Source organism: Bubalus bubalis, chromosome X (genome assembly GCF_019923935.1).
Source record: "Bubalus bubalis isolate 160015118507 breed Murrah chromosome X, NDDB_SH_1, whole genome shotgun sequence".
NCBI classification, from domain to species: Eukaryota; Metazoa; Chordata; class Mammalia; order Artiodactyla; family Bovidae; genus Bubalus; species Bubalus bubalis.
The window spans coordinates 37,568,804-37,585,680 of record NC_059181.1 but is presented as its reverse complement, the minus strand read 5'-3'; the positions used below and the strand labels follow the sequence as shown (position 1 = coordinate 37,585,680).

The window sequence follows — 16,877 nt, the reverse complement described above, 5'->3', positions numbered from 1 at the left end:
CAAATCCAGGAAAGTTTGACAGTGAGAAACTTGCAAATGTCAAACTTCATAAAGTTCAGCCTAAGTGCAGGGGTGAAATCGATATATACATAGATTGAGCAGAAAGAAAATATTGCTGGCATGGTTTTCCCTTTTCCAACAGAACATTATCCGGGGCCACATACCCACACCCCCTCAAAATCTCCTGATTGTCCTCTGCAAATACCACTTCAGACACACTTCAGACTGATTCCTCATCTTGGATTCGCATCATCCTTGCTGTTTCTGAAATGATTCACCTTGGCCCTGCTTCCTAGATCTGCCACGTCATTCTTTTTATCTGTTCTGCTTCGGCTCATCTTTGCTATCCTGTCATGGCTGCTGGATTCACCCTCTGCATATATTCATTCCTTTTCATTTTGATCTGTCTTGATACTGGCTCCTGCTTTCACATATGACCCTGCTGACATATGCCCCCACTCGCCAACTTCCTCCTGTGGTGGACTCCATGACTCCATTATTCTGGCTTCAAGATCCATAAGTTACCCTGTGACTGGCAGTAACTTCAACATCCCCGTCCCCTTGGAACTTTCTTACCAGGCCAACTGTGTCCAGGGTGAGGGAAGAGGTTACATGGAGGCCCATGGGAAAAAGTAATGTCTCTAGAATTGGGGCCTGGGTTATATCTTACCTAGGCCACTGTCTCTGAGATTTTTCAAATCTAGCCCTGCATCTCCACTGTTCATTAACCACATGGATAAATTTAGCCAAATTCTGAAACCCTAACAAGAAACAGCACATTTTAATGCTGCGTTAGCAGAACAATGAGTATGTATAGAGTGACCTGCTAAGTTAGGGCCAAAACTTTGACAAACTTCTTTAACAGGGAACTAGAAAAAAAACTGTTTTCCCAAGGGTGAAACATACTTTTGGACAAGAGGTATTGATACCAGCTCAGATGTAATTTTCCTGGATCATCTCTACTTCCAGTGCAATCATCAGAGCAGCAGAGAAATAGACTAAGAGTGGTTTACACTGCTTTCTTTTCCAGAAACAGAAAGTCAACTGACTCACATTCTGTTTTTCTAAAATACATATAAGCCTTGACATGCAAATCCTTTACAGTTACATCTAAACCAATGAGGTAAATCGAGTCATTAAAGTTACCATGAAAGAGTATTGATTTACCTTTAGGGTTTCATTGAATTCTGGATTGGTGCCTGTTCTTATTTTGGTCTTGCGCTTGTTATTTCTGGACTTGTCAGGAAGAAGGTATGACTTGACATAACTGTATATGATTTAAAAAAAAATGAAAGTAATCCTTGGGAAACATCTACTTTGAGAGAAATGCTCAGGGACTTCAGTGAATAAAAAGGGTAAAAGAAACAGGCTAGTGAGTATAAGAGACAGAACCAAAGAGAATGTGGTTTACATACCAGGACATTTTGAAATATAATTCTGGCCCTTCAATAAGAGAGAAGTTGTAAATTCTTGTGGTAAAGAGAGTGGGTTCCAGAGTCAAGCCAGCTGGGTTTGAATTACTCTAGGTGTCAATGGTTTGGGGGAACTCAAGAGCTTACTTAATCTCTCTGTATCCCAGTTTCATCATCTGCAAACCTGGGATGATGACTTAGGGGATGATAAGGATCAAATGAGCTGACATACAAGGAGCTAATATATTATACTACTGAATAAGTATAATCTATTATTATGAACAATGCTCTTGATCATAGAGGTAATTTTCCTCTCCACTCAGATGTCTGGACTTCTGATGAGTGGAGTCAATGAGTGAATAAAGAGAAATGGTGAAAAAGAGGAAATTAAAATTAACAACCTGAAGTCAAAATAGCAATTCTCCCCAATACCTGGCCTTGAGCAGTCCCAGGAGCAGGGCATCACGGCAGACTCAGAAATGCACAAGATGTACAAGACTGAAATGTAAAAGATGCTACCAGAGTCCTGAAGCCCACCTACTGTGGCTTTAAATGATCCCTTTGAGACTGATGATACCAATCCTGAAGCTCTCTGATATTTAGCTAAGGAGGTAACCGGACCAATCTATTTGTCTACTCATTTGTCAGTTTTGGAAACCGATTTGCTGAGCTGTGTATTAAACCTAGTTTATCTATTATGTAGATGTAAACAGCAGGTCTGAGACTGCTCTCGTTCGAAATATCTGTTTATAAGTTTGGCTCTTGGCTGGCATGCAGAACCTGGGTTTCAGGAGGATTTTCATCACTCCAGGAGCAGAAATAAGTGGCTCACTGTGCCAAAAATATTTGTGGAAATAGTATAGCTCCTGCTGAACACCTGCTTTCATGTAGGAGACTGGGATTTTGGTATGTGACCAGCTGAGTCTCTCAATGAGCTTCCCTGGTAGACAACACTCCCCATGTGTTTTCACCACTTGTGGCTGGAGGACTTACGCACATCCTGTGTGACTCCACTGGGAGAGGTCCTTGGAAGCTTAAGCCTTGATTCTCTTGAACTTTGCCACATATGCCTTTCCCCTGTACTGATTATGACTGTGTGTGGAGACCTGTGAGTCCTCAGAGTGACTCACCAAGCTGGCTGTGGTCCTGGGAAGCCCTGGGTCTTACCTTCCCATAGTCTCACCTGCCCTCCCAGGCTGATCCTGGAAATCCCAAGAGCCTCATAATTGCCCTTTCAGGTTGTTCAATTAGGCAAACAGCTTGGTAATTTTTTCTGGAGGGTTTCCCAGAACAAAAATTAACAGGATACTCTCATACAGCCTGGGGTGTGCCAACGTGTCAGCCTTGTATGACAAAGAAGCTGCTTCTGTGTGAACTACAAATCTGTGAGTCCTGAATCATGCTGAGTAATAGCTTCTTTAAAATCTTACAGTTCCCTGGTGGTCTAGTGGTGAGGATTTGCTACTTTCAATGCCATGGCCTGGCTTCAATCCCTGGCCAGGGAAATGAGATCCCACAAGCTATAATGCGCAGCCAAAAAAAAAATTTTTTTTAAATAAAATAAAACTCAGGTAACTACAAACGTGACCATTATACATGCATGTCAGAGAATATTTAGAAGTGTGGCAGAGGAAGAAAGTGATGATCAACCTTCTGATTCTAGATGAATGCTACAAGGCTTCTGAAAAAGAAACACACAAGCTGACAAATACACGTAATTCACATGGGCAGTGACTGAAACAGTCTGGGAAACATGCTATGTGCTTACGCATCTGTCCTCTGTTTCTTTTCATCTCCTATGGCCAGATTTCTGCAGTTCTTGACAAAAATGTAGAGCCCGCCAGTTTCATAGCTGTAGCTGATGTGCAAAAGGATTTCCCCGCTGACCTTCACGTTGCCATAGTCTCCTGTCTCACTGTAAGCACTCATCATGCTGTTCAGGCTGGTCTGGAATCAACGAGATGAAAAGAGGCATCCTGGGTTATGCTAGTGATCTCGCCACAGAAGCTACCTCCCACCACTTAATTACAATTCCCGTTGTTTATAACGAGCAGGGAAGCTTACGGTGAAGGAAGAAAGCAAAAGATGGCTTGTTTTTCTGATGTTGCATAAAATCCAAGCCTGAGAAAGGACAATGTCTAGGACCATTAGTAAGGAAGGCAGGATGCTCGCTAAGAGTGGATGCATTGCCTTTTTGGGGACGACAGAGGATGAGATGGCTGGATGGCATTAGTGGATGGCATTGGGTTAGTGAATAGCCTTTGTTTATTCACTTCTAATGAATAGGGGGACACAGGCATTTTCCATTCCATCTCCTCTCCCCATCCCTGTAGCTTTCTCCTCTTTCACTGGAAGACTCAAGGTCACTCTACTTCAAGGTCTAGAATGCACTGATCAGGACAAAGAGAAAAACCCATATTTCTGTGCAAGGATAAGCTACAAGCTTTTCTCTCTGATACCTACATCGAGTATTCCATCCCATAAGTCTCTGAGAAGCCATACTATAACCCAGCAGGACCCTATGGGGCCTTCCCAATGTAGCCCCTCCCCTTTATCCCCTACTTTATTGCCTCTGAAGTACCTTCAGTTCAGTTCAGTTCAGTCACTCAGTTGTGTCCGACTCTTTGCGACCCCATGAATTGCAGCACGCCAGGCTTCCCTGTCCATCACCAATTCCCGGAGTTCACTCAAACTCATGTGCATCGAGTCGGTGATGCCATCCAGCCATCTCATCCTCTGTCGTCCCCTTCTCCTCCTGCCCCCAATCCCTCCCAGCATCAGGGTCTTTTTCAATGAGTCAACTCTTCGCATGAGGTGGCCAAAGTACTGGAGTTTCAGCCTCAGCATCAGTCCTTCCAAAGAACACCCAGGACTGATCTCCTTTAGAATGGGCTGGTTGGATCTCCTTGCAGTCCAAGGGACTCTCACGAGTCTTCTCTAACTACTACTACTAAGTCACTTCAGTCATGTCCGACTCTGTGCGACCCCATAGACAGCAGCCCACCAGGCTCCCCTGTCCCTGGGATTCTCCAGGCAATAACACTGGAGTGGGTTGCCATTTCCTTCTCCAATGCATGAAAGAGAAAAGTGAAAGTGAAGTTGCTCAGTCGTGTCTGACCCTCAGCGACCCCATGGACTGCAGCCTTCCAGGCTCCTCCATCCATGGGATTTTCCAGGCAAGAGTACTGGAGTGGGGTGCCATTTCCTTCTCTAACACCACAGTTCAAAAGCATCAATTCTTCAATGCTCAGCTTTCTTTATAGTCCAACTCTCACATCCATACATAACCACTGGAAAAACTATAGCCTTGACTAGACGGACCTTGAAGTACCAAGATAATATTAATAGAATCTGATGCACATTTCCTGAGTTGTTTTACAGATGTTAAAACCCTCATCAAATGGAAGAAATTAACGATTTGATGACCATGAGCACATAGCCCTCAGACCTTCTGTAGCCTAAGGATTGATCATCATCAACTAATCAAAGAACTGTGCACAAGCTGATCACATACTCTGAGACCTGAGACCCTCACTTGGCCTTTAGGAATGTTTTGCTCAAACCCTCAGGAAGTTTGAGGGGTTTCAAGCACCAGTCATCCATCCTCGACATTTACACGATAAACACTGCACTTTCCTTCACCACAACCTGGTGTCAGTAGATTGCCTTTACTGTACCCAGACAACCAGACCCAAGATTGGTTCTGTAACATAACTGCATCTTCCAAAAGGGCACGCCACGACAACATCACTGCTCACAGCTGTCAGGACTCCCCTGACCAGCTGTGAGGCCACAGGGTTAGTAACTAATATGACCGTGGCTTTCTACACATGTATAAAATAGCAACTCACAAACAGAACACTAAACAAGAAAATAATACACCAACCAATAAATAAAATTAAAATGCAAAAAGAAACCCTGTCCAAATGTGCCAGAATGAATGAAAGTTCTGATGGGACACTAATAACAAGAGATGCATTTTAAATTAAATGTAACAAAATTATCCTGTAGTGCCAGCAACATGAATTCTGTGTCTTAGCAACAGGACTGTCACAAAAACCACCTGGAAAGCGTTCAGGAGTGATCTAGGCATTTCAAAAGCCCTGTCTATTAACGACTGGGAAGTAAAGACCATGGTGAGTGCAAAGAGAGGTTAGACCTCATACCTTGTATATATATTTTTTGTTTATATATAAAACAAAAGTCATTACCTTCCTCCAATTGCTCAAAGTAGAGACTGATACAAAAGCAGTGGGTGATATGGCCAGTCTCTTTTTCAAGCTTAAATCAAGGGCAAGAGCAAACCAAGGATTCCATAATAATTTGGAAATTAAAACTTAGAGAGCCAGTGAGTGACCTAAGTCGTCTATTCTGTTCCTAAAACCAAACACCAGAATTTTCATGATAGCAGGTGTCTTTGCAAACTTTAATTGCCTACTGGTCACTTGGGGGTCTCATTAAAATGAAGGTTCTGATCCACACAGTCCCAGGTGGAGTCTGAGAGTCTGTCTTCTTTTTTTTTTTTTTTAAAGATTTGTTTATTTATTTTTGGCTGTGGTGGGTCCTTGTTGCTGCACTCAGGGTTTCTCTAGTTGCGTTGTGCAGGGCTTCTCATTGCGGTAGCTTCACACTTTGCAGAGGTCAGGCTCTAGGGTACTTGGGCTTCGTAAGTTGTGGCTCCTGGTCTCCAGAGTGCAGGCTCCATAGTAGTCGTGCAAGGGCTTAGATGCTCTGCAGCATGTGGAATCTTCCTGGATCAGGGATTGAACCGGTGTCCCTTGCATTGCAAGGTCGATTATTAACCACTGGACCACCAGGGAAGCCTTGCGATTCTGCTTTTCTAACAAAATCCTAGGTCCACAGTTCCCAAACTGTGTGTTAAGGCATCCCAGAGCACCAGCCCCAACTCACAAGGGGCACCGCAGGATATTTTAAAATTCCCAGGGAAACAACAGTGACAACTATTAGACACCATGCAAACTGCTAACAGTAGTTCACAGTGTTAACGTTCAATCCCACTTTCTTCTTTTTAATCAAGTCCTATCCATGCGAACCTGAGTTTTAGGCAGTAACTATGACAAAAAACATGTACTGCACAAAAATCCATGAGGAAAAGGAAATGAAAATGCTGCTGCCAACTCATGTAGTCCCCATCAGGCCCACACATCACCTCAGGGGCTATTTAAGAATGGAAAGAGTCGGACACGATGGAGCGAGACTGAAGAATGGAATAAAAATATTATTTTTTCAAATGGTTACTGTGCATTATATTTTCAAATGGCTACTAAGTTGTTAAGATACCAGTGCTTTTTTTTTTTTCCCAAGCTAACTATTTAACTGGGCTAGGTGGCTCAGACGGTAAAGCGTCTGCCTGCAATGTGGGAGACCCAGGTTCGATCCCTGGGTCGGGAAGATCCCCTGGAGAAGGAAGTGGCAACCCACCCCAGTACTCTTGCCTGGAAAATTCCATGGACTGAGGAGCCTGGTAGGCTACAATCCATGGGGTCACAGCGAGTCAGATATGACTGAGCAACTTCACTTTCACTTGGCCTAGCAGCGCTATGAAATTACCACTGAGACACTAGGGGTTCTGTAAACTGACAGCCTTTTATAGTCTCTGTCCCAGGTCACTCAATATTGCTGGTCAACAGACCATACTTTGAGTTTCAAGGGCTTTAAGAATAAGCCCCAAACCCCTCATGTCACATATGAATCAAGTCTGGCTCACAGAAATTATTGGTAGTGCCAAAACATTGTGAAATAAAGTTCATATTTTATGGCAGAGCTTGAAAAATTTAAACATTCTTTTTTGTTTTTATTGAACCACATGGCTTGCATGATCTTAATTCCCTGACCAACCTGGGCCCTCAGCAATGAAAGCGCAGAGTCCTAACCACTGGACCACCAGAGAACTCCCCAAGAAAAATTTGAACGTGAAAAAGTTCATCTGCCCTTTGGCCTCCTTGCTTGACTTCTATGGGCAGAACAGTTCTCGGAGCTTTCTGAGATGCTGTTCCCAGGTTATAATCTTCAATACAGCGCCAATAGAATTTCCCGTTTCTTTCTTAGATCGACTGATTATTTTTTTGTTGTTGACAACAAAGCAAAAGATTTCCAATTTTTAGTCTGAGGACCTCCACACCATATCTCACTGACCCCTTGGGTCACTGACTTATATCTATACCACATCCTTCTGTAGCCACTCCTTCAAAGAGGGTCCTCTGTTAAAGCATGAGATCGGTACATAGAAAATTCAGTTTAAGAACCCACTACTGCAGAAGCTTGGAAGAAACTGAAGAAGTTACAAGAATTTTACTGCTAACCAAACTCTATGCTTTTAACCAAGCCAATGCTGTGAATTAAACAGAGATGTTTATTCTAAGGGGCTTCCCTGGTGGCTCAGATGGTAAAGAATCTGCCTGCAATGCAGGAGACCCAGGTTGGATCCCTCGGTTGGGAAGATACCCTGGAGAAGGGAATGGCTACCCACTCCAGTATTCTTGCCTGGAGAATCCCATGAAAAGGTGCCTTGTTCATGGTAAACCATTCTGGACCATGTATCTTTTCTCTAGTCCACAGATTCTAATGTTTTAAAAATGTGTTTTCTTTGAAATACTTGGATTCTGATTATATTATTACCTTTTAAAAGAGGATTGCTGGTTAATGATACATGAGTCAGAAAGAGTGGAAGAATTGCCTAGCTAATGAGATTTCCTGTACCATGAAATCCATGAAGTACGATTGAAAAAAAGAAAAAGGAAAGGTTGAACACTCACAGTGTCTGAGTCAGCATCAGGCACACTTAGGTAGGTCCATTTCCTGTCAGAGCCTGCTTGAGAATTCTTTAAGGAAGTTGCCCAAAGGTCAAAAGACAAAAGCGTATTAGAGCTACAGATGGAAATAAAAGACACCAAGAAAAGACCTGGAGGCATGCAGATAGATAAAAAGACACAGGAGCACCTAAAGCCCTCTCAAAGAAGGGTTCAAACACCAAAGTAAGATGGGATATTATTCTGTAGGAGTGGGAAGTTATGGACTTGATGTACGAATAGGAAAGAAAGTTACTTGGCTATGTGTTTAAGGAAAGTGAGGAAAGTGACTGGTGGTAGCAAGGAGGACATCTGAGGAACTGAGAGAATGGCAGCAGGGAAATTTACCAACTGAGAACAGATAATTCAGAGGGTTCAGCTGATGAGAGCCTGAACTAGGGAGTGATGAGGTTTTAAAACGTGGTAGGGAGAGGTTTTTTTAAAAGTAGGAATCAGGAGCCTTAGGAAAAGCCCCCGAAAATTTGAATAAAAGGTACTCTGTGGACAAAAGGCAAGCAGGAGATGATAATAACTTTTAATTCATGATCCTGTGTTTTCCAAGAACTTGATTCTCTTCTTTGGAAATGAAAAGAAAACCAACAAGAGAAAGAATATTCCAGTGCATGCTCAAGAACTGCTTACTGTTGACAGGCCACTCGCTAGACTTTGGGTATTTGAAGAAAACCGGGAGGACACTAAGTCATCAATGCCATCTTCCAGCTCTTCTAAGGAATCCTAAGGAAGGATGGAGGGGAATAAAATCAGTGGCTTGGTGTCTTTCCTAGAAAGTCTTTTCACTTACAAAAAACCACTTTTTAAAATATTTATTTATAATTGACTTATGATTGCTTTATGACATTGGTTTTATTTCTGTCATACATCAAAATGAATTAACCATAGGTGTACATATGTCCCCTCCCTCTTGAATCTCCCTCCCACCTCCCGCCTATTCCCACTCCTCTAGGTTATTACAGAGCCCTACTTTGAGTTCCCTGAGTTATACAGCAAATCTCATTGGCCATCTATTTTACCTGTGTTAGTGTATATGTATCCATGCTACTGTCTCCATTCATCTCACCCTCTCCCTCTTCTCCCCAACCCTGTCCATAAGCCTATTATCTATGTCTGTGTCTCCACTGTGGCTCTGTGAACAGATTTGTCAGTACCATCCTTCTAAATTTCAAATATATGCATTAATATATGACATTTGAGAACACTTTTCTTAAATACTTGAAATATCACATACAAATAACTAGAAAAAACTCCATTCCTAGGTTTTGCTCTTTTGCTCTCCATTCGACCTGAATTACAACCATCTGAAGATTGGGGTCCCCTTCCTAGCGATGCTTGCTTTATGGAAAGAACATGAAATGTGGAATCACACAGACCTGGGCGTTCAATTCCTCCTTCCCTGCTCACTAAAGTGATTTACTTTGAGTAAAGTACTTATTTTTTAATTTAAAAAGTTGAGGTGCATTTGTGTGTGTGTATGTGTATATGCACATTAATGCATGCCTGTGTATGTCTATACTGTTAAGACATGGAAATGTATCTTGAAAATCTATCCAATAGAATAAACTATTTTACATATTGGTTTCTTATCCAAAATTCCAGATTCTACTTTTCTTTCCCCACTTTTTATCCCCTGGTTATTTAAATAATACATTTTTATAGTAAAAATTTCAAGTAATATAGATTAAAAAAAACTTGTATCTCCACTCACATATTAATAATTAAATTTCAATAATCTTTGATGGATGAACAGGGTACATATACAGATAACAGATAAATGGATTATATCATGCATACTATTTTCTCTTTTTTTATTAAGGGCACCTTTCTTTTTGGTTTCTCCTCTCTTCCCTGGTCTTCCTTCTTACCCTGGGTGAAGCTAGTATTATGCATCCTGTTCGAATTACATTCTCTTTTTAAAAAGTTTTCTGCATCTATTGATGTAGTTTTTATTTTCCCCTTTAATATAGTGAAGGGGCTTCCCTGGTGGCTCAGATGGTAAAGCATCTGCCTGTAATGCAGGAGACCCGGGTTCGATCCTTGGGTCGGGAAGATCCCCTGGAGAAGGAAATGGCAATCCACTCCAGCAGTCTTGCCTGGAAAATCCCATGGATGGAGGAGCCTGATAGGCTAGTCCATGGGGTCGCAGAGAGTTGGACACGACTGAGCGACTTCACTTTCACTTTAATATAGTGAAATATTAATTATGTAAAAGATATTCTTACAGAGATGAATTCTTCTATTCAAACCTAGAATAAAACTTGCTTATTGCAATATTTTTGATTCACTGCTAGGTTTGTGTATATATTCAAGTTTTCTGTATATATTTATAAATTAATTGACCTTGTAGTTTTCTTTTTTTAAACTATTTTAAAAATCAAGCTTGAGTATTCAGGTTATATAAAATGGCTTCATATCATGAATTTGAAGATTTTCAGAGTTTTGAATTTGAACATTTTCAGAAGATTTTCTATGATCAGTAATAGTTTAGTAACATTGGAATTATCTGTTCTTTAAAGGCTGAATACCAAGTAAGCTTTGAAACCATTTGCTCTCATTGCCCACCGCTACTGCTGCCCTTTTGAGGTGGATTTAAAAATACTTTGTAGTTTTTTATTACTATAGTAAATAACATTGAGTGTTAGAACTAAGTTTCCTGGTTTGTGTCAGAAAAATTGTAAATAATGTCATTTAACATTTGTCTTATCTTTCATCCAAGCAGTTCAAATTGGATTATAGCTGTTGTAGAAATAAGAATTTCAGAATATTAGAACCTTCGCAATAATTTAATTCAACATTCTAATTTCATGAATGACTTTACCTTAAACATTAAATTTCACATAAGTTAATCTCAATTGAGAAGATAGTTTAGGGGCATAACGTGAGATGTAGAAATGTTCATATAAAACATATAGTCAGATAAGTCTAGTAATGTTGGATTTAGGAAATGTTAGGATTCCTTACATTTTCTGGGTTTAGATTAAGTGACATGCTTTTTAATGAAGAACTGAAATCCCCAACAGGTGTTTTCTTAGAGATACTTGTCACTCATTAACCTGATCACCTGTTACCTTTTCTAAATCATATTTGTTTTTATATGTTAGTTGTGAAGACTAATAGGAAGAAATGATTGTATATTCTGACTTCACTCTCAACTCATCCTCCCCGAAAGTGGACAGGTTTGGAATAAGCCTGTGCCCTTTCTTCATGACCATTAGACACTCTTCCATATCCAACTTACCATGTCTTTGTCCAAAGCCCCAGGGACAGATTTGCTCCTTATGCTTATAGTATCCTCTAAGTCTTCTGTAAATGACCCGCTCAAATCTAACTCAGATCGACTCCGGTCTGTAGGAAGGAAAGCGGAAGAAGGGGATCATCTTGTTTTGTTAGAAGGGTTCACTTCTCATTGCAAATGTTTCATTGTTATTCCAATTCTTTCTAGGGATAGGGCATAGATAGTGTCATGAAAACAATAGCCAGAAACTTCATACTGTTTATGCTAACATGCTACCATTTATTAACAGTATTTTGAAATTTTCCTGGACTGACTTACCAACACTGATCTGTACATTTCTTCTTTGAGCATAGGAAGGCAAATGTTCTACTACTATAACATGATCAATTTGTAAGCTATTTAAGATTTTTGTTGTGCTCAAAAACCTTGGCAAACTCTCAAAGAATGGGCCATTAAGCTTAGAAAAAAATAAAACATTAAGTATTCCTTATTTATTAGAGAATCTATTGTCTACTCCATGGAGAGGAGCCTGGTGGGCTACAGCCCATGGGATCGCAGAGAGTCAGACATGACTGAGCATGCACACATACATTGTGTTTTTATATTTGACATAAAATGCAATGAAATGATGTAAGTTCTTTTCACACAAAAGTGGAGTAGCTATAGGGAAATTGAAAGGAACTTCTATTTCTTTGCACACTAGAACATTCTTTTATCAGCAGTATTTCTTGCTTTTAAACATATAAAGAAAAATGCAAAACTCAGTAATGCTGTGGATAGCTTATCAACAGTTTATTTCCATATAAGACTTCTATGTTGAAACCCTGCTGAGAGAGAATACTTGCTTATAAATGAGAAAGACTGAAGAGAGCAACTGATTAAGAGTGAAATGATAAATCAAACAGCACAGAACTGCTTAGCATAGCACCAGACACAGAGTATGTACTCAATCCACAGGAGCTACTGAGTATTATTAAGAGGAGAAATGAAGGGGCTTCTCAAATGGCTCAGCAAGAAAGAAGCCGCCTGCCAATGCAGGAGACACAGGAGACATGGGTTCAATCCCTGGGTCGAGAAGATCCTCTGCAGGAGGAAATGGTAACCCACTCCAATATTCTTGCTTGGGAAATCCCATGGACAGAGGAGCCTGGCCAGCTAGAGCCCATGAGGTTGCAAAGAGTTGGACACAACTGAACAACTAAGTATGAACACGAGTAGTAGAAATACACTCCATGAGGTTGGCTTCTAGGCTAGTTTAAAATTATTCATTGAACTAGAGAACCAATTTTCTAGTCCTAAACGAAATGCAATAATAGCCATGCACATTTAGACAACTCTTTGGGAGCGACTTGTCTTGGAGAGACACCCCCAACTCAGCACAGAGAATCCAGCCTTAGGCTTTATGTTAGCATTAGATATCTGGTGATTTCTTCCTTCTGGGAATCTTGTCATGATTTCAAATCTAGACATGGGGCATAAAGTTCCTCATTGTAACATATGTCTCTGAAGAGTTTCCTTATTCAAAGGTAATAAAATTATACCATAAAATAATATTTGTTTCACAGGGGTTGTTGTGATGCTAAAGTGAAACAATATGTTTGAAGGGATCATACAAACGAAAGGGGTTATTAATAATCCTTTAATGCTGCTTGCAAAGAAGGCCTTATTTAAACCATGGAATAATGAGTCATCTGTCTAGATACAGGGCACTTCTGACCGATGCGTCAATGGAATTACCATTTCTTTGAATTCTGGGCAAGTGTCTTTATCTTTTGTATTAAATGAGCCAATCATATTTCCTGAACTCCTCTACTGACTTCTCGGCTCTGTCACTCAGTCATGTCTGGCTCTTTAAGACCCTATGGACTGTAGTCCACCAGGCTCCTCTGTCCAGGGGATTTCCCAGGCAAGAGTACTGGAGTGGATTGCCATTTCCTCCTCTAGGGATCAAACCCGCATCTCCTGCCTTGGCAAGCAGATTCTTCACCACTGCACTATCTGGGAAGCCCCATGACTATACACTCTTATCAAATTCAAAATTCACAGATTTTGCAAGGGGCTCAAGGCATCACATGGGTCCACGTTTCAACAGTTCTTACGGAGTGGACCGAACACCATGGGTCAAAGAGTGGATGATTATTTTCAAAGGCATGAAACAAACATTTAAGGCCCCACAAGGCAGTCAGTTTCACCTGATTTTGTCATTTTCACAACAGAGCAGTCAGGTTGGAAATACTCACCTGAGGAGAGGGAGGCCCGGGACACTGCTATGGATGGTGTGCTGGAGGGTTTTCGGCGATGAGTCTTTGTGAGGTCCTCAGAGGTGCTTTCAATGGCAGCCAAATTGGTGGAATTTTCAAAACCACGTTCCTTCTCACAAAGTAGAAATGGAAATATACATATAATATTGACTGTAATTGACTTCCAAATACTTCCGTCTACCAGTATAACCATATCTATCTTACTCTTCAAGAGGAGCCAGTTGACACCTAGAGAACCCTCAACAGGAGTCCATAAGTCTAAAACTTACTATCAATACTCTCAAAAATATCTACCAAGAGTTTTGTTAACTAGCACAAAAGGTGTCTGAAATAATTATTTGTTCACAAAATTAGTGAATGTTATAAGGTTATCAGTAAAGATGGTGTAAGAACCTCCAAACTTACATGAACTATGTGTAAGAATATGGCAAGCTTTACACCCACAGAGTAGTACTCAGGGTTAGAACTCTCACTTCCACATTTGTCCTCATTCTCCACACCCTCTCTCCTCAACCATGCCTTACTTTCACCACCCCTCACTTAACAGAAAAGCATGCCACCTTCCCCATCACATAGGCTGGATGATCAGAATATGGTTGCTTACATCGTTATTTAAGTTTTTTCAATATTTTATTAAATTTATTTATCTGGCTGTGTGGGGTCTTAATGGTGGCAACACAGGATCTTCATTATGGCACTCGAGCTCTCTAGTTGCAGCATGTGGGCTTAGTTGCCACACTGCATGCAGAATGTTAGTTCCTAGACCAGGGATCAAACCCTCATTCTCTTCAATGGAAGGCGTATTCTTAACCACTGGACCACCCAGGAAGTCCTCCTACATCATTGCAATAATGTTCATAAAAGGATAAAGAATGGAGACCTACCTGCTTATAGGAATAGGTTTTTTTTTTTGTTTGTTTTAATTGGGTATCTACTTGCTTATAGATGCTTGTTCATGTAATGGTATTCAGTCTAACACTTTATGCTTTCTCTTTTTTAAATTCTTTTATTGAAGTATAGTTGGCTTACAATGTTCTGAAAATCTCTGCTGTATAGCAAAGTGACTCAGTTACACAATATATACATTCTTATTTATATTCTTTTCTATTATGGTTTATCACAGGATAGTGAATATAGTTATCTGTGCTATATAGTAGGATCTTCTTGTTTACCCATTCTAAATGTAATAGCTTGCATCAACCAATCCCAAATTTCTAGTCCCTCCCCTGTGACAATCACAGGTCTATTCTCTGCAAGTGTGTTTCTGTTTTGCAAATAAGTTCATTTGTGCCATGTTTTAGATTCCACATATAAGTGAAATCACATGGTATTAATCTAACATCACATAGTATGATGAATGGCATTATTTTGTTCTTTTTATGGCTGAGTGAAGCTGAGCACCGAAGTATTGATGCTTTTCAACTGTGGTGTTGGAGAAGACTCTTGAGAGTCCCTAGGACTGCAACGAGATCCAACCAGTCCATCCTAAAGGAGATCAGCCCTGGGTGTTCATTGGAAGGACTGATGTTGAATTTGAAACTCCAATACTTTGGCTGATGAGAAGAACTGACTCATTTGAAAAGCCCCTGATGCTGGGAAAGATTGAAGGCGGGAGGAGAAGGGGACGACAGAGGATGAGATGGCTGGATGGCATCACTGACTCAATGGACATGAGTTTGAGTGAACTCTGGGAGATGGGGATAGACAGGGAGGCCTGGCGTGCTGCAATTCATGGGGTCGCAAAGAGTCAGACACGATTCAGTGACTGAACTGAACTGAATATTCCACTCTATATACATATCACATCTTCTTTATTCATTTATCTGTTCATGGACATATAGGTTGTTTTCAGGTTTTGCCTATTGTGAACAGTGCTGCTATGAACATAGGGGTGCATGTATTTTTTTCATTTATAGTTTTATCTGGGTATATTCCCAGGAGTGGGATTGCTGGATCATATAGTAATTCGATTTTCAGTTTTCTGAGGAACCTCTATTTTCCGGGGACTGCACCAACTTACATTCCCACCAACAGTGACACTTAATTTCATTATAAAGGAAAATTCTGTCCCAACTTTGCCTGTGCCCACAGGGGCTTGACAATTGCATTGTTCCAAGTTCACTTAAGTATTAAACTAATTTTGCACTTCTGACAACTGGACTAAGGTTAAGTGTACATGCAAATGACACCATGATGTGATATGATTGAACCTAAAAGAGACTCTTTAGTTGCCCCTTCCAAAAACTGTCTTTAAACATCCTAGAGAAAGGAATCCCCTTCTTGGTACCCTACATCATTTACCCCATAACTTAGACACTGAGGCAATGTTAATGAACTCATTCCAGAAAGATAGAAATGCAAATCAATGCAACTCCAATATAGACTGGATTTGGTCTTTGAGCGTCGGACACGACTGAGCAACTTCACTTTCACTTTCCACTTTCATGCATTGGAGAAGGAAATGGCAACCCACTCCAGTGTTCTTGCCTGGAGAATCCCAGGGACGGGGGAGCCTGGTGTGCTGCCGTCTATGGGGTCGCACAGAGTCGGACACAACTGAAGCGACTTAGCAGCAGCAGCAACTACCTGTAGCAGGAGGAATATAAGTCCTAACTTTTCTAATTGCCACCCATTCAAAAAGGTGGTCACACATGGATTCCTCCAATGAAGCAAGACCAACTTCCTTAGCAGCAATTAACAGTGACAGTAAATTTTCCAACTGGCCCCCTGGGAATAACATTAATATTGAGCACTAATAGGCCAATTAATATTGCACAGTATGTAACACATACCCTGGAGATTCAGGATGTGAGGCCCAAAATTAGTTATATCACAGCAGAGCACAGGTTAGAGACTTTCATGTTTTAAGAAATTTCCATTTTAAAAAGGTACTTCTCACATGCTAAAGCAGACAAGAACACTGAAACAAAGAGACTCTGAGAAGTGGGAGAAATTGAGAAATTGTTAAGTTGATCATCATGTAACTATATGGGTCTTCTATTCATCATGAAAGAGCAAATATGCTTCATAAAGTACTGTGCTGCACTAAGTTTATCTGACAGAAAGTATTTCTCTTTGTGCCTCTTTTTCTTTTAGAAAAGACTAGCTACATCAGTTAGAATGTAGGCATGAGATTAGCACAAGT

General features: G+C 40.7%; 1 protein-coding gene across 12 annotated transcripts in view; it reads right to left on the bottom strand.

The window, feature by feature from the left end:
• The window catches only part of SYTL5 (synaptotagmin like 5), a 259,990-nt gene that overhangs the window by 20,268 nt on the left and 222,845 nt on the right, over positions 1–16,877 (bottom strand). For 9 of the 12 annotated variants that reach the window (XM_044936827.2, XM_044936829.2, XM_044936825.2 and 6 more), the window contains 6 exons: positions 13,712–13,844; positions 11,475–11,581; positions 8,864–8,956; positions 8,189–8,254; positions 3,181–3,359; positions 1,168–1,267 (listed from right to left, as the gene is read on the bottom strand). In XM_044936827.2, the coding sequence (XP_044792762.2) occupies positions 1,168–1,267; positions 3,181–3,359; positions 8,189–8,254; positions 8,864–8,956; positions 11,475–11,581; positions 13,712–13,844 (678 nt within the window). The remainder of the gene's footprint in view (positions 1–1,167; positions 1,268–3,180; positions 3,360–8,188; positions 8,255–8,863; positions 8,957–11,474; positions 11,582–13,711; positions 13,845–16,877) is intronic. The other 3 variants (XM_044936830.2, XM_044936833.2, XM_044936834.2) reach the window with 3 other exon arrangements.